Genomic DNA, 21941 nt, shown 5'->3' with positions numbered 1-21941 from the left:
TTGGCACAGAAAGAAAGAAGTGAGGTTGTCGCAAAAAGAAGTTCGTTGGCGCGGCACTAAAAACGTGACTTCCCAATTGATCACGTTTTTGCCGCCGTATGGCGTAGCTGTGCCGAACGAAATTCAAAAATAGGGCGAAACTGGCCGATAGCAGTGCGACGAGGCCGGTCCCAGCGACGGAATGCAGGTCTAGCCGCGCATGGCGCGAAGACTGGAACGCCGCCGACGACAGTAGTGGACTGAGCGTCCGACCGGAGAGCGCCGAGGAGACTGGCTCCCCACGGTTACCCGCGCGGGCGGGCACGGTTACCCGCGCGGCAGCGTGGCCTGCGGGTCGCGCCGGCCCGCAGCGACCGCGGGTCGCGCCGCGGCGGGTCGCATTGCGGACGCCCACACCGGCCGCCGGTCCGCGGCTCGGGGGGGACGGATCAAGCGGCGGCGTGCGGCGCACGGTCTGGTCGGGGCCACCCCTACTGGGCCCCGAAGAGGCTAGACGGGCCTGGACGGGCCAGCACGACACCAGCACAGCGCTAGCCGCACTGGGGGCATATGAGGGCGTTCGGCATAGCGCTAGCCCACTCGGGCTACCCGCTCGCGGGCAGCTGCGGGCAGGCGCATCGGCTGCACTAGGGACGGGAACTAGTGCTAGCGCCGTGCCCGCGGCCGCAGCTGTGGGTCGCTGTTAGCGCTCGTGCCGTGCGTTGGTCGTCGTATCTGCCCGCACGGCTGCCGTGGCGCCCGCCGTGAGTCTTGCGGCGGCGCCACGGCATCGGCGGGTGCGCGAGGAGCGCGCGCAGCGGGCACCGGGCGGCCGACGCGGGCTGGGCAGGACTAGCGGCGCGGCGCAATGTGCCTGTGCTGGCGAACCTTAACCATAAATAATTCCGAGGAAAATTTTTGCTCGCGTGGCGAGCCTCGAGACCCGGCGGCTGCGCAGCCGGCCGACGGAGCCGCGGCCGCGCGCTCGCGGCCATGCGCTCAGCCGCTGCACGCAGCTTCCTGCGCGGCGCGGCGCTGCGCGCTCGCCGGCGGATCTGCACGGCGCTGGGTAGTGCGGAGTGTTACGCCACGCAGTCGCATCCGGACTGATGCCGTTCTACAGGGCACACGGACCGCGCTAGGCCCATACAGGCACACCTACTTCTTTCGGTGCTATCGGCCCGGCCACAGTGCCGCCCATAACCGAGTTCGCGCAATTGCACGACCGGCCCAGCGGCTGCGGGGCCGACGGGGCCCCGGCCACGGGGTCGGCGCGTGCCGGCGGGGCACGCCGGAGCCGAGGTTCGTCGTAGAGAGTGTATTGGCTGCGCGGCAGCAGCCGTGCGGCGCGGCCGGCCAAAATCGTAAGGAGAGCGTCGCAAAACATAAAGAGTGTCGTAAGTGCATCGTACCGTGGCGGGAGCCGGGCGCGCCGGCAGCCTGCCGCCGGCGTCTAGCGCTTGTACATGGCGCGCTTGACCCGGAGCTCCTCGCATCTCACGCAAACAAGTGTTCCATCATCTCGTAGGAGGAATCCATCATCACCAAACGGTGCGGCGCATTCCTGTACTAGGCCGTCAGTGCTGTGTGCGGACGCCCGCGCGGCGCGGGACGCGGCCGATCCTACCTCGCAGCCAAAGCAGGTCTGGCACCAGTCGCGGCCGAGGACCTTGATGACGACGTCGCCCTCGCGGATCGCGGTCTGGCACTTCCAGCACTTGGGCGAGTACTTGGTCATGAAGCAGCCGTGGCACCACGCGTGGCCGTCGCGGTTGTGGTACGAGTCCGTGGCCTTGAAGGGCTGGGGTCAGCGCGCCCGGGAGAGACTTACGTCGCCGCAGCCGCCGCAGAAAAAGTGGCCGACGTGGTAGGTCGCGCCGAGCGCGGTCACGATCTCGCCCTCGATCGGCGTGTTGCAGTGCTTGCACCGCGGCGAGAACAGCTCGTGGTAGTCCAGGTGGCAGTACACCTGGCCGTCGTGGGGGTAGAACGCGGCGTGCTCGAGCGAGAGCGCGCACTGGGCGCACTTGAAGCAGCCGGGGTGGTAGCGGTTGCCGAGGGCGCGCAGGACCGTGCGCGCCGACACGAGCGACTTGCCGCACTGCGCGCAGCCGTCGCCGGCCGCGGCCGGCGCGCGCGCGTTCTCGGGGCCGGCGTCGGGCTTGCGCGCCGGCGGCGGCGCCTCCACGTTGTCGCTGCGCGTGCGCCCAAAGTACCGCTCGGAGAACGAGGCCGAGGCCTTCAGCGGCCGCCAGGACGTGCTGTTGCTGCGCCCGTGCCCGCGCGGGGAGCTCGCGCTGTTGCTGCGGCCATGTCCGGCCAGGTTGCTGCTGCTGCTGTGCTGGCGCAGGCCGCGGTCTTTGCCGTAGTCGAGGTGCGACAGGTAGTTGTCTGGTCAGCGCGGCCGCCCGGCGACGTACTCAGCTGGTCCTTGGTCAGGAACGACCGGTTGGTGTCCGCCATGGCGATCGATCTGCGCGCGGGGGGGCTCTTATATGGCCTGTCGTGCGGCCAGTGAAACCGGAGGTCGCAGGCGTTGTTTATTTATGCACCGAACGGGGAGCGCGCCATTCACCGTTGCCGGGGCAACGCGCCACCGAGCCTCACGCGCGTCCGGGTCACGTGCTCTGCGGCTACGCGTAGATGCGGCGGCGGACGCCGCGCTAGGCCGCACGCGGTAATGCCCGCCGGGACTGCAAGTCCCGCTTTTAGACGCGCGCGGACGGCGGCGGCGGAGCGTCCCGCGGCTGCGATGTGTGACTGCCACATCCTGGCTGTGACCGCGGGGCCAGATCCTGCGATTTTAGTCTATACTGCCGAAAAATCGTGATAATTCGACTAGCGAAAACTAATCGCGATCCTGCTGCGGTCGCTAACTGGTTTGACACCGCTGTCTCGCTAGATCTCGCGGCGCGGACGACGGAAGTAAGTGGCCGCATTCGTCTGCATTAGACGGGGCGGCGGCGCGCCCGGATCGGTGCTGACGGCAGACATGGGCGACGCCTACGGCGACTTTGAGCTCGACGACTCGATGCTGTCGCTGCTCGAGCGGGCCGAGCGGACGGACCGGGCCGAGCGGGGACGGCGGGGACGGGGCGGGCCCGGCGGCGGCCACGGCGGCGGCCACGCTCACGGCTCCGCCGGCCCGGGCCCGTTCACGGCGGCGGCCGTGGCCAGCTCGCGCGGCCCCAGCCGCCGGCAGTACGACGATTCGGCGCCGGCGACCCCTGCTGCGCCTGCCGGGCCCGCCGGGCCCGCCGGGCCTGGCGCCGGCGCCGGCCCCCGCGCCGTCCAGCAGCCTGTCCCCCGCAAGGTCGCCGGCGCCGCGTTTTCCGCGATCGTGGTCTCCACCCGCCAGAAAGGCAACCCCATCCTCCAGCACATCCGCAACGTGCCCTGGGAGTATGGCGACATCATCCCCGACTACCTCATCGACGGCGGCATATGCGCGCTGTTCCTGAGTCTGAAGTACCATCGTACGTACCGGCCGGGCGAGCTGACCCAGGCCTCCATCCCGAGTACATCTACACACGCATCCAGAAGCTCTCCAAGAGCTTCCGGGTCCGGCTGCTGCTGACCATCGTGGACATCGTAAGCGCCGCCGCGGCCGCTCTGACCCAGGACAACCACGCCGAGCCGCTCAAGGAGCTGACCAAGACGAGTTTCGTCAATAACATGACCGTCATCCTGGCCTGGAGGTAGGTCTGGCACGGCCACGCTGACTCCAGTGCCCAGGAGGCCGCGCACTATCTGTCGCTGTTCAGCTCGCTGAAATCGGCGCCGCCGACGGCAATCCAAGCGTCGCAAAAGGAGGACTACGCCAACCAAATCATCGACTCACTGACGTCGATCCGCGGCGTCAACAAGAACGACGCCGTGTCGCTGATCAGCACCTACGGCAGCCTGAAGAACGCGGTCAACGACGGCGGGGCCACGACGGCGGCGATCGCCGGCTGGGGCGACCTCAAGGTCCAGCGGTTCCAGGCCGCGATCACGACGCCGTTTGTGATCCGGCGGCCGGGCGCCGTGACGCGGCCGCCGAAGCGCGCGAGCACGGCGGCTGCGCCGCGACGGGCGGCGCCGGCGCCGCCAGCAGCCCCTGCGGCGCCGGCGGCGCCGGCGCCCTCCGCCGCGTCCGCTCCTCCGCGCCCGCCCTCGCCGCCTCCCCCCGCCACGCCCCAGTTCGCCGGCATCATGGCCGAACTCGACCGTCTGCGCCAGCCCGACAGCAACTCTTGATTACTACTACACGTCCACCGTGCCCATCACGTTGTATCTGCCGTCAGCGCGCTCCGTAGCCCCGTAGCCCCGTACCTCTGCGAAAAGTAGCTGTACCAGTCGTCCAGCACACCCAGCTCGTTCGCGGGCAGGTCCGCGTAGACCTCGTTGGCATCCTCGGGCTTGAGGCTGCTCTTGGCCAGCCCGCGCGACGCGTCCTTGCCGGCAAAGATCGCGTACGAGCCGCCAGGGCCATACGACTTGGGATTTTTGGTCACGTCAAACACCGTACGCTTGATGGCCACGTAGATCTGCGGCGACTGCACGCCTGCGGTCAGCTGGGTCGGAGGGCCACGTACCGTCGAATCTGCTGAGCTCGGCGCGAGAGAACACCGTCGACTGCGGCGGATCAAGCACCACGGGCTCCTTGGGGGCGAATTTCGGCGCCATTTCTGCGGGGTCAGCGCTGAGACGACGCCGACGGGTGGCTGCAGCCGGCCGCAGCCGGCCGCCGGAGTCTCGTTACCTGCGGACGAGTGTGCGGGCGTCTGGACGCGAATACCTGGCGCGAAGCTGTCTGAAGTGGTGATGCGGAAACGCCAAAAGTTGTAAATAGGCCTCCTCCTATTCGACAGCCCCGCATCGCTTACATGGGCAGGCGCCACAGGGCAGCCACGGCGCAGCCGCGGCTGAGCGCGCGGCGCAGCTACGATCCAGGAGCTCGGGTGAGTGCGGCGGTGCAGCCGCGGCGGTGCACGGCCTTGTGGCTAGAAAACGGAACTTTTGTCTACCAAAATGCTCAGATGCGCGTAATACTGTACAATGTCGGCAATGATCCGGCCAGACAGGCCCGGCAGGCCGCAGCTACGCAGCGCCCTTGGCCGCGCGCTTCTTCTTGCGCCAGCGCATGTGCTGGCCGCCGCCCTGGCCCGGGTTGGCCGACGGGTCGACCTTGGGCTTCTTGGCGGCGGCGGCAGCCTCGTCGTCGCGCTTGCGCTTGGCCGAGGCCTCGGTCTTGGCCGTCTCGACGCGCTCGCGGGCGCGCTTCTCGCGCTCGCGGCGGCGGTTGACGACCTCGACGTTCTCGATGGCGAACTCGACGACCAGGCGACGCTTCTTCAGGTCCTCGTCCGCGTCGACAATGAGCTTCACCTTCTTGGACTTGCCGTTCTTGAGCAGCGCGGCCGGGTCGTCGTCGTCGCCGGCGGGGGCCTTGGTCTTGGTGACGGCCTTGTCGAGCTCCTCGATCTCGCGCGCGGTGATCTCGTGGCCGTTGAGCCAGCGCAGGCCCATGAGCGCCAGCCGGTGCGTGGCAAACTCGACGAATCCGTAGCCGCGGCTGCGGCCGACGACGCCGCCGGTCTTCTGCTCCATGATGATCTTGGCCTGCTTGATGACGCCGCTGCCCTTCTTGAAGCCGGTCGCCTCCTCGTGCTTGCGCGAGCGGTCGAGCTCCTCCCTGGCCAGGCGCTCGCGGCGGCCCTCCTTGACGTCGATGGCGAAGCCGACGATGGCCTTGCGGGCGAGCGCCTTCAGGTGCGCCTCGGTCATGGTCCGCGGCACGTTGCGGATCGCCACACGCGTCAGCGACAGGTGCAGCGACGGGTTCGAGCTCAGCTGCTGGCGCCGCAGGTTGTACGACTTTGTGCGGAGCTCGAGCTCGCCGCGCGAGATGAGCCCGGCCAGGTCCGAGTTGGCCTTGATGCGGCCCTCCTCGAGCAGGAACAGGTGGCGCTTGTCGCGCTGGGCAGGGTCCTTGCCCATGGCCTCGAGCCGGCGGTTGACGCCGTCGGCGGCGAGCTTTTCGGCGCGCGAGCGGTCGACTGCGGGCGCGACCGACAGCACGCGGCCGTCGAGGACGTAGCGCTGGTCGACCGAGTCGTCCGCGATCAGCACCGATCCGGCGGCGACGGCCTTGGGACAGCCGGCGACGCACGCCCGGGCGTCGTTGGTGTGCCGGAAGCACACGAACGCCGTGCCGCGCGGCTGGCCGGACTCCTTGTCCTTGACAGCGACTGCGTAACGCACGGGGCCGAACTGCGCAAAGTGCTCCTTGAGCTGCTCGCCGTTGGCCGTGTACGACAGGTTGCGGATGAAGACCGTCGTGTCGGCGGTCTCCTCGAACGGCTTCCGGCGGGCGAGCTTCTCCTCGTCGACCTCTTCGTCGTCGTCCCAGTCCTCCTCGTCTTCGTCGTCTTCGTCGTCTTCGTCGTCGTCGTCGTCGTCGCCCTCGTCGTCGTCCTCGCTTTCGTCCACGTCCTCCAGCTTGATCTCGTCCGCGTCGAGCTCGTCCTTGATCTCGTCGTCCGACTCGTCCTTCACCTCGCTCTCACTCTCGCTGTCGCTCCCGTCCTCGTCGTAGTACGTCTCCTTCTTGATGTCCGTCTTGAGCTCGACGTGCTTCTGCCACACGTCCTTCTGGACAGCGTAGTCGACCGCGACCTGGCGGCCGCCCAGCGTCATGCCGTTCGCGCCCGCGATGGCCAGCTCGGCGCACCGCTTCTTCCGCATGGTCACGAATGCAAACCCGGACATCTTGCCGCCGGCCGTCCGCGGGATCACCACGTCCGTGACCTTGCCGTACTTGGAGAACGGCACGCGCAGCTGTTCGGGGTCGCGGATCGACCACGGCAGGTTGCGCACGATCAGCCGCGGCCGCCGCTTCTCGATCTCGGTCTCGGCCTTGGCCGGAGCCTCGACGGCGGCCCCGTCCGCGCGCTGTCTGCGGCGGGCGAGATCGACGCGCAGCAGCCGGCCCTGGAACTTGGTCTTTTTGCATGCCTCGATCGCGGCCGCGGCGTCCTCGGCCACCGCAAACTTGACAAAGCCGAAGCCCTTGGACTCGTTGGTCTCGCGGTCGGTAACGACGACGCAGTGCTTGATCGGGCTGATCTCGGAGAAAAAGTCCGAGAGCTCCTCGGACGTGGCCTTGAACGGGATCGATCTGACAAAGACCGTAGTGTTGGGCACCTCGGCGCCGGCGGCGCCGGGCTCTTGCTTGACGGAGTCCTTGGACATGCTGTGGTGCCTGCCCGTTCGTGAGTCGGCGCGTAGACGAAAATTTTTCGAGTTGGGAGATGGCGGCCGGGTAGCAGGGCGGCCGGGTAAAGAGCCGCACGCCGTGCGGCGGAGCCGGGTAATACTCCACACTGCCCGAGTGCCCGCACGCCGGGTAATTGCGCCGCAGACCGTGCGGCGCGTACCGGCTTCCGGGCTGCCCGTAGCAGCGACGCGGCAAAGGCCGTAGGCAGCGGTACTCCGAGCGAGGCTGGGCAGTCTGCGCCGAGCGTCGAGACGGTTCTGTCGCAGGCTCTAGGCGCGGCCAGACCCTGAATGCCGGCCGCCGCTGACTGGCCGAGACTAGTCACGCTTGGTCGCGCGACCTCCAACGTCCACCCTCTTTTACACCACGCACCGCTGCTCCGCGCTCACGAGCCCCTACTGGCGAGCCCGTAAAGAACGGGACCCGCGAGCGGCGGTGCACGCGCCGACGGCACTCTCTCGACGGAGTCGCCGCGGAATGCTGTCTGTCTCTTGAGTTTCCTACTGGCACCCCAATACCCTCAGCATTAGCTATGCTCTCCAGCGCCGTCCGACGCCTCCAATACCCAGCGGTGCTCGGCACCCTTGCGCTTTCGCCCCCTGATGTCTTCTTATTTATCCGTTAACGGCTCCAGCCGTGTTTATTGATACCAAGACAAGCGAATAGATTACAGACCAAGATAAAGTACATTGCAGAAATACCCAGACTCCAATACCTAGCCGAGCAAATCGGACACACGAATACCACGAGCCTCTGGCGAGGCGTTCGGCGAAAGCACGGCCGGGGTCGGCGCGGCAGAAAAGAGGTTGGCAGCGTGGCCAAGCATCAGCAGCGAGCGGCCGACCTCGGCCGAGGACTCGGCGCCCGAGTCGTCGTCGTCGTCTTCGGGCTCGGACGGCATACGCTCGGCCGGCTCGGGCTCGCGCCCGGGCGAACGCGAGCGCGACCGAGCGCCGCGGGAGACCGGGTCGGAGCGGGCGGGCAGCGTCAGCGGCGGCGCCGGGGCCACGTCGTCGTCGTCGTACTTGTCCAGACGACTCTGGAGCTGGGCCACGCAGCCCTCGAGGTAGCGCAGGTAGTCGACAGTCGCCTGCAGGATGCCGAGCTTGTGCAGGGCCTGCTCGCCGGCCTCGTGGGTGGCCACGCGACACGACGGCACGAGCTCCTTGAGGCTGTCGAACTCCTCGTTCATCTTGCAGCGGCGGCGGCGCTCGATAGCCGAGTGGGCGATCTTGCGGGCGGTCTTGCGCACGGCCGAGGCCGAGGCCGAGGCAGCGCCGCGCTTGGCCGGCTTGCGGGCACGCGCCGGCTCCGGCCGGCCGTCGTCCTCGGCCGGCTGGACCTGGATGATGCGGCGCGAGCGCATGGGCGGCGGTGGCAGCTTGGCGCGGCCGCGGCGGGGCTCGTCGGTCTCGGTCTTGGGCAGGATGTACACCTGGCGGGTGGCCGCCGGCGGCAGGTGGAACCCGTCGCCGGGCTGCCGGCCCGCCTTGGGCGGCATCTCGGCCGACAGCGGCGGCGTTATCGGCGCGCCGAGGTCCTGGGTCGTGGGGGAAGACATGGGAGCACACGATGAGGTCTGCTGGGGCGGCGGTTCTATATATATACGGCGACGCTTGTCACGCCGCAGCCGCCGCACATGGTCGCCCGACCCCCCGGCAGCCCACCGCAGGGCACCCCAGGGCCACGCGCCGGGCGGGCCCGGGCCGGCCGGCGCCGGCGCGCGCGGCGCGGGCGCCGCAGCCGCGCGCCCGTGCGTGCGCGCTGGCGGCGATCCGGGCGCGCCCAGCGGGCGTCGCCCGCACGTGCGCGCACTGCAACGGCTGGCAACGGCTGCTGCACGCCTGCCGATCCGCGGCTCTGCCTGCCGCCGCCCCGCTGGTTGCCTGGCCCGGCGAGCAAATCGAGCGGGCGCGTGGGTGGTGGGCACGTGACGTGCTGCGGCCAATGGGAGCTCCCAGCGCGCACACGAGCGGCACCACACGCGACCATGCGCCGCACCTAGTGCGGCGCGCCCGCGCGCACAGGCCCGCTGGGACTTGCTCACGTGACCCTCCACGTGCCGGCGCGCCTGGTCGCGCGCACGCGCTCAGGCTCGGCTGCTGAGCGGCCGGCAGCCGCGCCCTGCGATTGGCCAGCGGGCCACGTTGGTCGCGCGATCCTCCAGTTGGCCAGGATCTGAGATCTCCGCGCTGAGTCAGGCCTGGGCCAGGCGCCGCCGCATAAGCCGCCGATGATTGGTCTCGCCAGCCTGCCCTGGGCACGTTGGCGCGGCAGACGCCTGCATGATCCAGTCATTGTCTGGATGTTGTCGTGCCACCGCCCTCGGCGCGCTGATTCGACGCGCTGATACGTCTGGTCGCGCGCCCTGGCCACGATAGGGACATCCGGCTATCACTGATAATGATCAAATTGACTTTTACGCTATCGCCGGACAAACACGATGCCGGGCCGTTTGGACGCGGGACCGTGCGTGCCTTCTTGGTGGCGGAGGGGAGGGTGGGGTGGTGGCGTGCGTAGGCGAGGCGGTGCGTTGTGCCTGCGCTGCAGCGCAAGGACGCTGCGGCGCACGGTCGCCGCACGGCGTGCGGCGGCCCGAAGCGGCGTCCGAGGCGGTGCTCCGGCGCGCAATGTGGCGTCCGAGGCGGTGCTCCGGTGCTCGGCTTCGAAGCGGTGCTCGCGGTCGAGAGCCAGCAGCGTCGCCGCGCTCGCTGCGGGTGCGCCGCGATGGCACCGGTCCAGGAGATGTCGAGACCACCGCAGGCCGCGGGGCCACGCCGGCGATGACTCGGCCAGACCGCGCATGACGCAACGACTGCGGCGCTGGCTGTCTGCGCGCTGCGCCGACACGTGCTGCAGATGGCCTTGGCCGCACAGCTGACAGACCGGGTAATCTCTTTGTCCCAAGTCCCAAAAAATTGCAGCACCTACGATTCCAGCGTGGTCTCCCACCGCAGTACTAAGTAGGCCCAACGAAGCTTAACTGGTGTTGATCGGACGGGGAACTGTGTTTTCTTCGTGGTATGGCCGCAACTGAAAGCTCTTACGGTTTGCATCCTATACGTAGTCAAGTTACCCTGCTTACCGCCGCGAAATGCCGGCACTGCCGGCTCTTACCCTCCTAGTCCAGGCCCCGATCCCTGTCCGGCCGACGCCGGCCGACGCCGGCCATCGCTCGGCGCTACCGCTAGTCCAGCAGATCCTGACTAGCGGCCGATGCAATCATTCCGCTAGCAAATCGGAGGCCTGGCCTGACTAACGCCGCCAACGTGCGTGGCCGTGCGCGCCGTCTGACAGGCCTGTCGTCTTGGCGCTGCGACGGCCTGCAGGCGCTGCGAATGGTCTGCAAATGCGCAGCCCGGCGGCGGCGTGGCACCGTAGACGGCCGCACGGGCGGCTGGGGCCGTGCGGCGCAGTTACCCGGCTCAAACAAACCCTAACAACGGAGAACAATCGGCAGCGACGACAGATTTTTGCACGTCCTCTACCGTCCGACGCGCCCGTCCGCAGCGCGCTCTGGTAAGTGTCTTCGCCGGGCAGTCGGCTGCAGGGCTGGCGGCGGTGGCCCCGGCCCATCCGCCCGGCCGCGCAGTCCGGTTTCGTCGCCCAGCGCCCGCTGACAGCCAGAACAAGCAGCCAGTCCTCCTGGTCCGCTCCCTCCAGCACCGGCCCCTGCCTCCAGCGCCCCACCGCCGTCGCAGCCGTCCGGTGCGCGGCCCCCGCGGCGCCCGGCGCAGCCATGACTCTCCGTGAGCGGTACCACCGCCTCCGTGAGGCCCTCAAGCTGCGGTTCCTGGTCGTCCACGGTAAGCCTGTCTGCGAGCGCGCTGACCGCAGTCATCTATCTCTTGGTGATGTCGATCATCGGCTCGATCCTGCTCTATCCCCAGAAGAACATGCTCTACATCGACTCGCTGTTCTTCGCGGTCGGCGCCTGCACGCAGTCCGGGCTCAATACGTAAGTCGGGCGGAGGCCGCGCTGACGCCAGCATCAACCTGAACGACCTCACGACGTTCCAGCAGGTCGTGCTGTACCTGCTGCCGGTGGCGACCAACCCGCTGACGATCAATTCGTTCCTGGTGTTCGTGCGGCTGCATTGGTTCGAGAAGGAGTTCGACAACATCGGTACGTCGATCGGCGACTGTTCTGACCGCAGCCGAGCGCGCCCGGCAACAGCACAAGCTGCGCAAGTCGCGCAGCGTCGGGATCGACGAGCAAGAGCCCGACATCGAGTCGCACGGCGTGCGTGGCCGGCCGATCACGATCATCGGCTCGGCCAAGATGACCGAGGGCATGTTTCCCGGCCAGATGTCGTACCCGGTCTCGCGTCGGCCGAGCCCGGACCGCGAGAAACACACGCCGTCGACGGAAGGTACGTCTGCGGCACGGCGCGCGCTGACGCCAGTGCGCTCGGACTCGTCGTCGACCGACTCGAGCCCGCTGCCGGTGCTTGCGCACCGGCCCGAGCCCGACATCCGGTTTGCCGAGCTGCCGACGCCGCGGCGCGACGTCGACGACTACGTGACGCCCGGCCCGGCGCTCGTGATCAAGAGCCCGCGCGAGCTCGAGCTCGAGGAGCCGGACCGGATCGCGGAGGAGCCCGCCGGCGACCACGACACGATCCGGTTCGGCGATCTGCCGAGCCCGCACCGCGCGACGCACGCGCGGCAGCCGTCGCACCAGCTCGCGCTGAGCGCGCTTAGCCACCGGCGCGGCGGCTCGGTCGACCTCTCGCGCGGGTCGTCGCCGCCGATCTCGCCCACGGACGAGCGCGACATCCGCTTCGGCGATCTGCCGTCGCCGCGCGACCTCCAGCATGCCCCGCACGCCCGTGCCGACTCGTACGACTCAGACGGGCCCGCGTACGTGGTCAAGAGCCCGCGCGAGCAGGAGCTCGAGCGTCGGCGCATCCACGGGCGCACCGAGTCGGACCTGGACGACACGCTCGAGGGCCTCGAGCGCGCCCAGTCGCATATCATCGTCCCGTCGCCGGACGCGACCGGCGGCCACAAGTTCAGCAAGCGCTCGATGACCATCGAGGCGCCCGAGGCCAACATGCGGCGGCGCAGCTCGTTTGGCCAGATGTTCCGGCCGTCGGCCACAATCGACCGGTTCGAGAACCTCATGTCGCGCGCGCGGCTGCGCCGGTCCGACACGTCGCCGGTCTCGCGGCGGTCCAGCCGGGCCATGTCCATGCTGCCGTATCTGTCGTACCAGCCGACGATCGCCCGCAACTCGTTCTTCGTCGGCCTGAGCGAGGAGCAGCGCGAGGAGCTCGGCGGCGTCGAGTACCGCGCGCTCAAGCTGCTGGCCAAGATCGTCGTCGGCTACATCGTCGTCTTCTTCGTCTTCGGCATCATCTGCCTGATCCCCTGGATCCTCAACGACGGCTACTACCGGTCGATCGTCGACAAGTACGCGGTCCGGCCGGCGTGGTGGGCCGTGTTCATGACGGGCTCGTCGTTCTTCAACGTCGGCTACTCGCTGCTGCCGTCGTCCATGACCGAGTTCAACCGGGCCACGTTCCCGCTGCTGCTGATGTCGTTCCTGATCGCGATCGGCAACACCGGCTTCCCTTGCATGCTGCGGTTCATCATCTGGCTGGCGGCCAAGTGCTTCCGCGCGGGCTCGTCGACGGGCGAGTCGCTGTCGTTCCTGCTGGACCACCCGCGCCGGTGCTTCACGCTGCTGTTTCCGAGCAAGCCGACGTGGTGGCTGCTGTTTGTGCTGCTCGTGCTCAACCTGGTCGACCTGTTCCTGTTTCTGATCCTAGACTTCCACAGCGAGTACCTGTCGGACATCTCCGGCGGCTTCCGCTTCGTGGACGGCCTCTTCCAGGCGTTCTCGACCCGCGTGTGCGGCCTGAACGTGGTCGACCTGGCGCGCGTGCATCCGGCCGTGCAGGTCAGCTACATGGTCATGATGTACATCTCGGTCCTGCCGGTGGCCATCTCGGTCCGCCGCACGAACGTCTACGAGGAGCAGTCGCTGGGGATCTACATCGACTCGTCCGACTCGGAGACCGAGTACGAGACGGACTCGTACGACCCGCGGTCGTCGCTGTCGCGGCGGTCGTCGCTGACGTCGTCGGCGTCGCGGGCGCGGCGCCGCAAGCGCAAGCCCACGCTCGTGGCCAGCCACATCCGCCGCCAGCTCTCGTTCGACCTGTGGTTCCTCTTCCTGGGCGTGTTCCTGATCTGCTGCTCCGAGGGCCACCGCCTGCGGCAGAACGACATCCGCTACACGATCTTCACGATCCTCTTCGAGGCCGTGTCGGCGTACGGCACCGTCGGGCTCTCGCTCGGCTACACCGACCAGGACACGTCGTTCTCGGGCCAGTTCAACACGCTGAGCAAGCTGGTGCTGGTCGCGCTCATGATCCGCGGCCGCCACCGCGGCCTGCCGTACGCGCTCGACCGCGCCGTGCTGCTGCCGTCGCAGGCCCTCGACGAGAAGGACCGCCGGCAGGAGCAGCGCGCGGACCGCCGGATGTCCATGGCGACCACGCTGGGCCGGACGTCGGGGTACTCCATGGGCCGCCGGGTCCAGAGCCAGGCGCTGTCGATAGACTAGCAATAGAGCTACATTGCGCCGCACACCGTGCGGCGCTGCACCTGGCCGCGCCGCGCGGTGTGCGGCGCACGATCTGAGCGCGCCGCGCGGCGTGCGGCTCGCACCGCCACCGCCACATCCATTCGTAGATACACTAGCCCCACAGGTGCGACGCCGCGCGCGCAAAGTACCGGCCGCCCTTGACCTCGAACGTCTTGAGCACGGTCTCCAGGCGCTCGTACTCGGCGTCGGTCAGCTCGGGGTACGCCGCGAAGTTCTCCTCGACCTGCGCCACGGTCGTGCCGCCCGGGATGGGCACGATCTTGAGGCCCGGGATGTACTGCTCGTTCTTCTTGATCCACGCCAGCGCCAGGTGCGACGGCGCAACGCCCTTCTCGGCGGCGATCTTGTGCAGCTCGTCCACCAGCTTGAGGTTGATCGGGAAGTTCTCCTCCGAGAAGCGCTCCATGATCAGGCGCATGTCGCCGGCGGGGATGTCCGCGCGCGACTTGACCGAGCCGGTCAGGAAGCCGCGGCCGAGCGGCGAGTACGCCACGACCGGGATGCCGAGCTCGCCGCACGTCTGCAGCACGCCCAGCTCGCGCGCCTCGAGCGACCACAGCGAGAACTCGACCTCGACGGCCTCGATCTTGTGCGCAGCCGCCGCCCGGCGGATCGTCTCGGGGCCGACCTCCGACAGCGAGATGCCGCCGACCTTGCCCTCCTTGATGAGCTCGCCGAGCGTAGCCATGGTGGTCTCGATCGGGCTGGCGTCAGCAAAGCCGTTGCGGCCACCTACACCGTCTTGTCCACGCGGGCGCACTCGAACAGGTCGAGCTTCTTGGTGCCGCCGAGCGCCTTGAGGATGTTGTCCACCGACTCGCGGATGCCCTCGGGCGTGCCCTTGGGCGCGAGCGTCTTGTTGTCCATGGCTCCCTTGACCGAGAGCACGGTCTGCGTCAGCGCCGCGTCTCACCGACGTACCTTGCTCGCCAGCTCCGGGTACTTGGTGAAGAACCGGTTGAGCAGCAACAGATTGGCCTCCGGAGGATCGACACCGTAGAACTCGCCCGAGTTCAAGAACGTCGCGCCGAGGTCAATTGCCTTCTTGATGACGGCAAACGCCTGCTCGTCGGGCGTGACCTTGGGGCGCCTACGTCAGCGCCGCGCGCCAGCCACGTACCAGGTCAGGTTCATCAGGCCGAAGCCCTGCTTTCCGAGGTTGAACGACATTGTTTTGGGATGGGGTGTGGGACTGGGGAGGCCGACCTTTTTAAGTCCCGGCTGGCTAAAGGCTTATCGGCACATACACTACGGTATGATTGGGCCCGTGGTCCGTGGGCGCGGAAATAGGAACGGGCTAGGGACCGACTTGCCCGGGGGGGGAGAGTCGCGCTATCGCGGCGGGCGCCAACGGCGTTAGCTGCGCGGCGGCTCCGGCGGCTGACGGGTGAGTCGGCGCCACGGCTGGCGAGCCGCACGGCGTGCGGCGGGCGGCTGTGCGGATCGGCGCTATCGGCACGTGACCGTTGCCCCGGCAACCCTGCGCCTTCATGCGCCGTGAGTCTTGCTGCGTGGCGCAGGCCATTGGCCGGCGACGCCACCGGCCTTCGCCGCTCGGACACCGCCGCAGCTGCCGCGCAGGGCGCCCACGGCAGCGCGGGCTGGCGGCGGCAGCCGTGCCGCCGGTCCTGGCGCCGGCCGTGCCGCCGGCCGCGCCGGCCGGCGCCTGGCCCAGCATCACCGCAGAATCGCCGCAGGCACCTGCACTGCCACGGTGCGCGCGCCTCATCACGCTGACATCATGTCCCAAGCAGGGTGGCGCTTGGCCTCTTTCTGCGAGGCGTAGTCTCGTTGGGGAAATTCGGAGACAAAATTTTCTCTCTGCTTGTTGATGCACCGCCACATGCAGTAAAACATTTGCAGTTTTGGGACTAGTGTGTGGCTTCCGCCCGCATATCTCGCGGGACCTTCCCAACTTGGTAGATGACACACCTGATCTCAAGACCGTGACCGCACCAGCACGCAGCTGCTGCCAATACACCACCGCTGCAGCCCTGTTATATATACAGGCCTCTGAACAGATCCCTCTCCTCCACAGAACACACGAGGCAGTCGCCAACACCGGTTGCCTTCCCTGCAGCACATTTGGTATCGCCAGCTACACCACCAGACGCAAAGTCCAGAGATCAAAGGTAAGTTGCGATCAGTGGCTGGTTGCCCGGTTGGCGCCGGCTGTGGGCCGGTAACGGCCGGCTGAGCCGGGAGGGCGCACGGTGGACGTACACGCGGGGATGCGGGTGACTGCGGTGGCTGCGCGGCGGTCCGGCCCGGCCGGACGCGGCCGGGCGCCTGCAGGCCCGCCGACGTGATATAGCCGCCGGCGTGTATGGCCATGCGCTGTTAGCGCCTCTGCCGGCGATCGGGCAGCCGTGGCGGCGCGTGCGACGGGCCTGCCGGCGGTAGACCGGCCGGCGACGGCGGGGCGCTGCGGTGAGCCGCACGGCATGCGGCTCGTGCGGCTCGCGTCTCGAACCAGCTGACTCCCAGATGGGCCTTCCCTTATGGACCCCCTCGGTCACGGTCGCGCCGGCCGAGCCAGAGTGCTCGGCCGTCGCCGACCGCATGGCCCTGGCGCGCCAGCGTGTGCGCCAGATCACAACCGACCGGCGCGACTGGCGTGATTCGTCGTACTCGACCGTCGACGTCTACGACATGCCGTCCGAGCCCGAGCGGCGCCCCGGCCGCGTCGAGCGGCGGCCACGCGGCGCGCTGTCACTGTGGCGCGCTGTCGACGAGCCGCTGGCGCTCGGTCTTGGCTTTGGCGACGGCATGAACACGACCGAGCTCGAGGAGGAGCTTGAGTCGTTCGACGACTGCGAGGACGAGCTCGGCACACGGTCGCGGCACAGCGGGTACATGACCAACGCCAGCCTGGGGCTCTTTGGCGGGATCGGGTCGTTCGCACGCGGCCGGTCCGGCTCGCCGCTGGCCCGAACGGACGAGAACGGGTTCCCGCTCATGCCCGGGTCCGGGCTGACGTCGCGGACGATGTCGTCCGAGTCGGCGGCGACGACCGAGACCAGTGCGACGAGCGACTCGGGCGACGACACGCAGCGCCGGTCGTACGCGGCCGTCGCCAGCTCGATCAGCAGCCGCGTTCTCGGCGCGTCCACGGTGACCATGGACGGCTCGGGCCACGTGCTCGACTACACGCCGCGGCACCGCGACTGGCCGGCCGACAACGAGCAGCTCACAATCCGGCGGGAGCTGGCCGAGAACCGACCGCCGCGGACGCGGTGGATGCGCGACAGCGTGACCCGCGACAACGAGGACGAGATGGCCGCGGACCGGCGGCGGGCGCTCGAGTTGGCGCTGTTGCCGGCGCGCGCGAGCGCGCGCGGCCGGCGCGACGAGCCCGAGTGCGCGGACGACCGCCGGTCGCCCGACAACGGCCTGTCGGTGGTCGTCCGCGACGTGCACCAGATCGAGAGCGGCCAGGAGGCGGTGCTGGCGCAGCCCGGCGAGCGGCCGCCGCGGCACTCGTCGCCGCTGGACCTCGACGGCTACTTCTCGAGCCGACACCGGCTGCGGGCAACGGCCACGCGCGAGGACGAGTCGCCGTTTGGCTATCCGGCCGACGACGCCACGGACCCCGACCTGTCGCGGTACGCCGACACGGCGCGCTGGCGCGCCCGCTCGCGGGCGGCCGAGTCGTACGCGCTGCTGCGGGAGGCGGAGCGGCTGGAGCAGCGGCTGGAGCTCGTGCACTGTGCGCGGCGGGAGCTGCTGGCGATCGAGCGGTCGGCGGCGCTGCGGACGTAGCGCGGCGCCACAGCTCGCGCCGCGGGCCCGCCACAGCACGCCACGGACACGGTCGGCCGGGACGGCGGGCCGGTAACGCGCTGCGGGTGACGCGGCTCGGGTTACGGCCAGTCACAGGTCACAGGTCACGCCCGGCCGCGCCCCGCGCCGCCACGCCGCCGCCACCCGCGCCTCTAGACAGCATCGGCGCCCTGCGCCTCATCACGGTCATTCACGAAGCGGTTACATGGGGTCTTGTACTTTAGTTTGGATACGTCAATTGCAAAAGTCTGCACGCACAGCGCGCGACCCGCTCCGTGGAGCACAAGGCGCGCAGCCGGCTACACGCCCGACCGGTACACGTTCGACCGCTGGTGGCGGAACTGGATCGTGTCGCGGCGCTCGAGCACCATGAGCGCCTTTTGCAGCGCGTTCTGCGAGTAGCCCTTGCCGGTGACAAACTCGCGCACCAGCGTCTGGTAGGACGTCGACCAGCCGATCGGCAGCCGCTGCTTGAGCTCGGTCTCGATCTTGTTGACCTCCTCGACGAGCTCCTTGCGGGAGCCGGCGCCCTGGCCGACCGCGTCCATGGTGGACGCGAAGAAGAGCCGCATGGCCTCGTCGACGTGCTCCTCGGTCGCGATCGGCGACAGCCGCAGCTTGGCCAGCGACTCGGCGATGCGGATGACGGCCTCGAGCTGGCGCACCGTGATCGGGATCGTCGACCGCTCGTTGGCGTCCTGCTCGGCCTGGTGGACCTGCTTGCGGATGCCCACAAAGTGCGACGACAGCTTCTCGGCGGCCTCCGGCGACAGGACCGGCGCGCATTTCCTGGCGTCAGCGGGCCCGCGCGCGCACTTACTGCTTGCAGTACGTGATGTACCGGCGCATCTTCTCGATCGGGATCTCGCCGACGATGGTCTGCTCGGCCGAGACCTTGTTCATCTGGATGTTCATGACGTGGCGGGCAATGGTCTGGCGTCAGCGGGCCCGCGCGCGCACTTACGCGGTCGCGGCTCTCGTTGTGGTCGTCCTTGACGATGAAGATCATGTCGAAACGCGACAGAATCGTCGTCTGGAAGTCGATGTTCTCGCCGGGCGTCTTCATGTCGTCGTACCGGCCAAAGATCGGGTTGGCCGCGGCCAGCACGGACGTGCGCGAGTTGAGGATCGTGGTGATGCCGGCCTTGGCGATCGAGATCGTCTGCTGCTCCATGGCCTCGTGGATCGCGACGCGGTCCTCGTCGCGCATCTTGTCGAACTCGTCGATGCAGACCACGCCGCCGTCGGCGAGGACCATGGCGCCGCCCTCGAGGTAGAACTCGCGCGTCGTGTGGTCGCGCTGCACGGACGCCGTCAGACCGGCCGCCGACGAGCCCTTGCCGGACGTGTAGACCGCGATCGGCGACACCTTCTCGACGAACTTGAGGAACTGCGACTTGGCCGTGCCGGGGTCGCCCAGCAGCAGCACGTTGATGTCGCCTCGCAGCCGCATGCCGTCCGGCAGGATCTTCTTGGAGCCGCCCATGAGCAGGCAGGCTACGGCCTTCTTGATGTCGGCGTTGCCGTAGATCGACGGCGCGATCGACGACGAAAACATGTCGTACAGGTTCGGCAGCCGCGACATGGCCAGGAACTCCTCCTCCTCCTCGTCCGAGAAGCGCATGCCGCCCTTGTAGTTGTGGTCGCTGTCGACCTGGAGGCCGACGACGCGCACGTACGGGTTGCGGATGGCCACCGCGCCCGACCCGGTCGACCGCGAGACCGTCTTGTTCTGGTAGATCGAGTAGACGCCCATGACCGTGCAGCGCGAGCCGGGGATGACCCGGTTGGTCAGGTACCGGTCGCACGAGAGCACGATGTGCCGCGGCAGCTCGCCCACCGGCACCATGTCGGGCGCCTCCTGCAGCTTGAGCACCTGCTGGTCGATGAACGTGCACTTTTCGTGCACGATCACGTACGGGTCCATCGGGCAGTTCTTGTCCTCGCCCGGCACGGCCTCGGCCTCGCACACGCGCGGCATCTGCACGCCGGCGAAGCCGCCGGCGACCGCGATCTTCTTGACGCTGTGGCACGCGCGGCACATGAGGTGCAGCACGGTCGCCTTGGACGACAGCGTCGACGCGCCGATGACGATGCCCGGCACCCGCACCAGCTTCGAGATGTGGCTCGCGTTGATGTCGCGGATCGACAGCGGGTTCGCGTTCGACGTCAGCGTCACCTGGCACTCGGGGAAGTCCTCGAGCTCGTCCGAGCCGGGAAACAGGATCCCGCGCGCCACCGACTTGACCGCGTTCTCAAACAGCGGCAGGATCTCGGCCGGCTCGTTGGCCAGCCGGTGCGCGAGCTCCTCCTTGTACGAGATCATGTGGCCCATGTCCACCGAGAGCGTGTATTGCTTGACCAGGATGTTCTCGCGGAGCATGTCGCTGCCGTCAGCGGGCCCGCCGCGTCACTTACCGGTACACAAACGTGCTGTCGATGCGGAACTCCAGGATGAACTCCCGCAGGAGCTCCTCGGTCTGGACCCGAGAGTCCTCAGAGACCTCGGTCGGCGCGAAGACGCTGGTCGAGTACACGCGGGGCTGATCGTACGACATGGCTGCGGATGCGATGGAGACGGGCGGCGATGGCGGCGGAAAACGCGTCGCGCCGGCCAGAAGAGGCAAACCACTATAAGAGTTACCCGGCGTCCGCGCGACGCGTTGTGACCCGCCGTAACCTGCAGCGCGTTCGCGTTACCCGCGCACCACCAAGCGCCCGCGCGTACGTTACTGGCAGTTGCGGCCATACCCTGAAGCAAGCACAGTTCCCCGTCCGATCAACACCCGTTAACCTTCAGTGGGCTCACTTAGTACTGCGGTGGGAGACCACGCTGGAATCGTGAGTGCTGCAATTTTTGCTCCTGAGCCCGCGGGCCTCTACAGGCGATGGTCGCCGGGCTCGACGAGGTGATATGCCGGCGATTCCGGTGGCATTGGTTCTCTTTTAGTTTTGGCACCTTTGTCCAGAGAGCAAGTCCAGGATGTGCAAAGAACACAGCTTACAGTTGCGGCCATACCCTGAAGAAAGCACAGTTCCCCGTCCGATCAACACCAGTTAAACTTCAGTGGGCTCACTTAGTACTGCGGTGGGAGACCACGCTGGAATCGTGAGTGTTGCAATTATTTTTGCCTGTAGCAGGTATGCGCGGCAGCTGCCGTCCGCCAAGTGGCGGTTCGATTCTCGAGCGTTTGTGTCTACGGGCCTTTGGTGGTCACCTCCCAATTCTGATCCACTACAGAGAGGCAGCTGCTTTTTGGCGAGCTGTGCCGGACGCAGATCCTAATCTCTACCAAGCAGCTTCTGGGTCGTACATAGCCAGAACTCAAGAACTCCTTACAAACGAAACTAACAGTTGCGGCCACACCCTGAAGAAAGCACAGTTCCCCGTCCGATCAACACTCGTTAACCTTCAGTGGGCCTACTTAGTACTGCGGTGGGAGACCACGCTGGAATCGTAGGTGCTGCAATTTTTTGGCCGCCGCCTCGTTGAGTTACCCGGACAGGGATATGAGTAATGCCGCGGTACTTATCGGACGGCCGCCCTCGGCAGACCGCATCCACCATGCGCATAGGATTCGTGCTCTTCCCGAACGTCACCCAGCTGGACTTCACCGGCCCGGCCGAGGTCTTTGCGTTCGCGCGCTACGAGGTCGTGTACCCCGCGGCGTCCATGGACCCCGTGCCCACCTCCGCCGGATTCTCGGTGCTGCCGACGCACACGTTCGAGACGTGTCCGCCGCTGGACGTCGTGTGTGTGCCCGGCGGCAGCGGCCAGGACGAGGCCATGGTCGACGCGGCCACGCTGGAGTTTGTGCGCAAGGCCGCAGCCGAGGCTAAGTACGTGACGTCCGTCTGCACCGGGTCGCTCGTGCTGGCAGCGGCCGGCCTGCTGCGCGGCTACCGTGCGACCACGCACTGGATGGCGCTCGACTTCCTCGGCGAGCTCGGGGCCATCCCGGTCAAGGAGCGCGTCGTGGTCGACCGCAACCGCGTGACTGGCGCGGGCGTGTCGTCGGGCATCGACTTTGCGCTGTCGTTGGTCGGCATCGAGAACGGCCCGGACGTCGCGCGGCGGGTGATGCGCGGCATCGAGTACGACCCGGTGCCACCGTACGCAGTCGACCCGGCCGACGACGACGTGCTGCGGTCGCAGTCGGGCGCGCGGCTGGCCAAGCGCGGCGCGGCAGTGGCCCAGGCGGCGGCCGCGCTGGGCAGATAGCCCAATTGAGTTTACTAGCATTTAGAGTTTGGCGGCGCGCCGCACGGGCGGTGCGCCGGCGCCGCCACGCGCGCCACAGC

The 21941-nt window shown here is 68.1% G+C and overlaps 10 protein-coding genes across 10 annotated transcripts; 4 read left to right on the top strand and 6 right to left on the bottom strand.

Annotated features, from left to right (window-relative positions):
• Window positions 1–1274: 1274 nt before the first annotated feature.
• On the bottom strand, window positions 1275–2487 carry V1510DRAFT_428152 (uncharacterized protein). The gene is made up of 3 exons (XM_066935248.1): window positions 2400–2487; window positions 1811–2370; window positions 1275–1780 (listed from the first exon to the last, which is right to left on the bottom strand). The coding sequence occupies exons 1-3, from the start codon at window positions 2440–2442 to the stop codon at window positions 1433–1435; spliced, it is 951 nt and encodes a 316-aa protein (XP_066791153.1). The 5' UTR covers window positions 2443–2487; the 3' UTR covers window positions 1275–1432.
• A 784-nt stretch (window positions 2488–3271) lies between these two features.
• On the top strand, window positions 3272–3987 carry V1510DRAFT_348067 (excision repair protein; the record flags this gene model as incomplete). Its single annotated transcript, XM_066930836.1, has 4 exons — window positions 3272–3455; window positions 3485–3570; window positions 3601–3677; window positions 3708–3987. Coding segments are annotated over 4 exons (627 nt in total), but the record flags the coding sequence as incomplete, so codon positions are not given.
• A 158-nt stretch (window positions 3988–4145) lies between these two features.
• V1510DRAFT_410702 (cytochrome b5-like heme/steroid binding domain-containing protein) lies at window positions 4146–4790 on the bottom strand. The gene is made up of 3 exons (XM_066932768.1): window positions 4557–4790; window positions 4294–4525; window positions 4146–4255 (listed from the first exon to the last, which is right to left on the bottom strand). The coding sequence occupies exons 1-3, from the start codon at window positions 4645–4647 to the stop codon at window positions 4225–4227; spliced, it is 354 nt and encodes a 117-aa protein (XP_066791151.1). The 5' UTR covers window positions 4648–4790; the 3' UTR covers window positions 4146–4224.
• A 175-nt stretch (window positions 4791–4965) lies between these two features.
• Window positions 4966–7235, bottom strand: V1510DRAFT_410699 (nucleolar protein 4). The gene has a single exon (XM_066932767.1). It carries the CDS (start codon window positions 7213–7215, stop codon window positions 5062–5064), a length of 2154 nt encoding a protein of 717 aa, XP_066791150.1. The 5' UTR covers window positions 7216–7235; the 3' UTR covers window positions 4966–5061.
• A 359-nt stretch (window positions 7236–7594) lies between these two features.
• On the bottom strand, window positions 7595–8924 carry V1510DRAFT_410697 (uncharacterized protein). Its single transcript, XM_066932766.1, has one exon. The coding sequence runs from the start codon at window positions 8799–8801 to the stop codon at window positions 7956–7958; it is 846 nt and encodes a 281-aa protein (XP_066791149.1). The 5' UTR covers window positions 8802–8924; the 3' UTR covers window positions 7595–7955.
• A 1617-nt stretch (window positions 8925–10541) lies between these two features.
• On the top strand, window positions 10542–13854 carry V1510DRAFT_428147 (cation transport protein-domain-containing protein). The gene is made up of 6 exons (XM_066935247.1): window positions 10542–10759; window positions 10868–11046; window positions 11078–11198; window positions 11230–11366; window positions 11398–11613; window positions 11647–13854. The coding sequence occupies exons 2-6, from the start codon at window positions 10980–10982 to the stop codon at window positions 13812–13814; spliced, it is 2709 nt and encodes a 902-aa protein (XP_066791148.1). The 5' UTR covers window positions 10542–10759; window positions 10868–10979; the 3' UTR covers window positions 13815–13854.
• Window positions 13855–13888: 34 nt separating this feature from the next.
• Window positions 13889–15093, bottom strand: V1510DRAFT_410690 (NADP-dependent oxidoreductase domain-containing protein). Its single transcript, XM_066932765.1, has 4 exons — window positions 14977–15093; window positions 14778–14946; window positions 14593–14747; window positions 13889–14560 (listed from the first exon to the last, which is right to left on the bottom strand). The coding sequence occupies exons 1-4, from the start codon at window positions 15024–15026 to the stop codon at window positions 13948–13950; spliced, it is 987 nt and encodes a 328-aa protein (XP_066791147.1). The 5' UTR covers window positions 15027–15093; the 3' UTR covers window positions 13889–13947.
• An 863-nt stretch (window positions 15094–15956) lies between these two features.
• On the top strand, window positions 15957–17941 carry V1510DRAFT_410687 (uncharacterized protein). Its single transcript, XM_066932764.1, has 2 exons — window positions 15957–15988; window positions 16344–17941. The coding sequence occupies exon 2, from the start codon at window positions 16344–16346 to the stop codon at window positions 17616–17618; it is 1275 nt and encodes a 424-aa protein (XP_066791146.1). The 5' UTR covers window positions 15957–15988; the 3' UTR covers window positions 17619–17941.
• On the bottom strand, window positions 17826–20226 carry V1510DRAFT_410685 (MCM2/3/5 family-domain-containing protein). The gene is made up of 4 exons (XM_066932763.1): window positions 20058–20226; window positions 18604–20026; window positions 18460–18572; window positions 17826–18428 (listed from the first exon to the last, which is right to left on the bottom strand). Exons 1-4 carry the CDS (start codon window positions 20195–20197, stop codon window positions 17939–17941), a joined length of 2166 nt encoding a protein of 721 aa, XP_066791145.1. The 5' UTR covers window positions 20198–20226; the 3' UTR covers window positions 17826–17938.
• A 978-nt stretch (window positions 20227–21204) lies between these two features.
• Window positions 21205–21861, top strand: V1510DRAFT_359927 (isonitrile hydratase-like protein; the record flags this gene model as incomplete). The annotated part of the gene is made up of 1 exon (XM_066930993.1): window positions 21205–21861. One exon carries the CDS (start codon window positions 21205–21207, stop codon window positions 21859–21861), a length of 657 nt encoding a protein of 218 aa, XP_066791144.1.
• Between the last annotated feature and the right edge of the window lie 80 nt (window positions 21862–21941).

This window comes from Dipodascopsis tothii (genome assembly GCF_038497935.1).
Source record: "Dipodascopsis tothii strain CBS 759.85 unplaced genomic scaffold V1510scaffold_3, whole genome shotgun sequence".
Classification (NCBI taxonomy): domain Eukaryota; kingdom Fungi; phylum Ascomycota; class Lipomycetes; order Lipomycetales; family Lipomycetaceae; genus Neoaidaea; species Neoaidaea tothii.
This window is presented reverse-complemented; position numbering and strand designations above follow the sequence as displayed.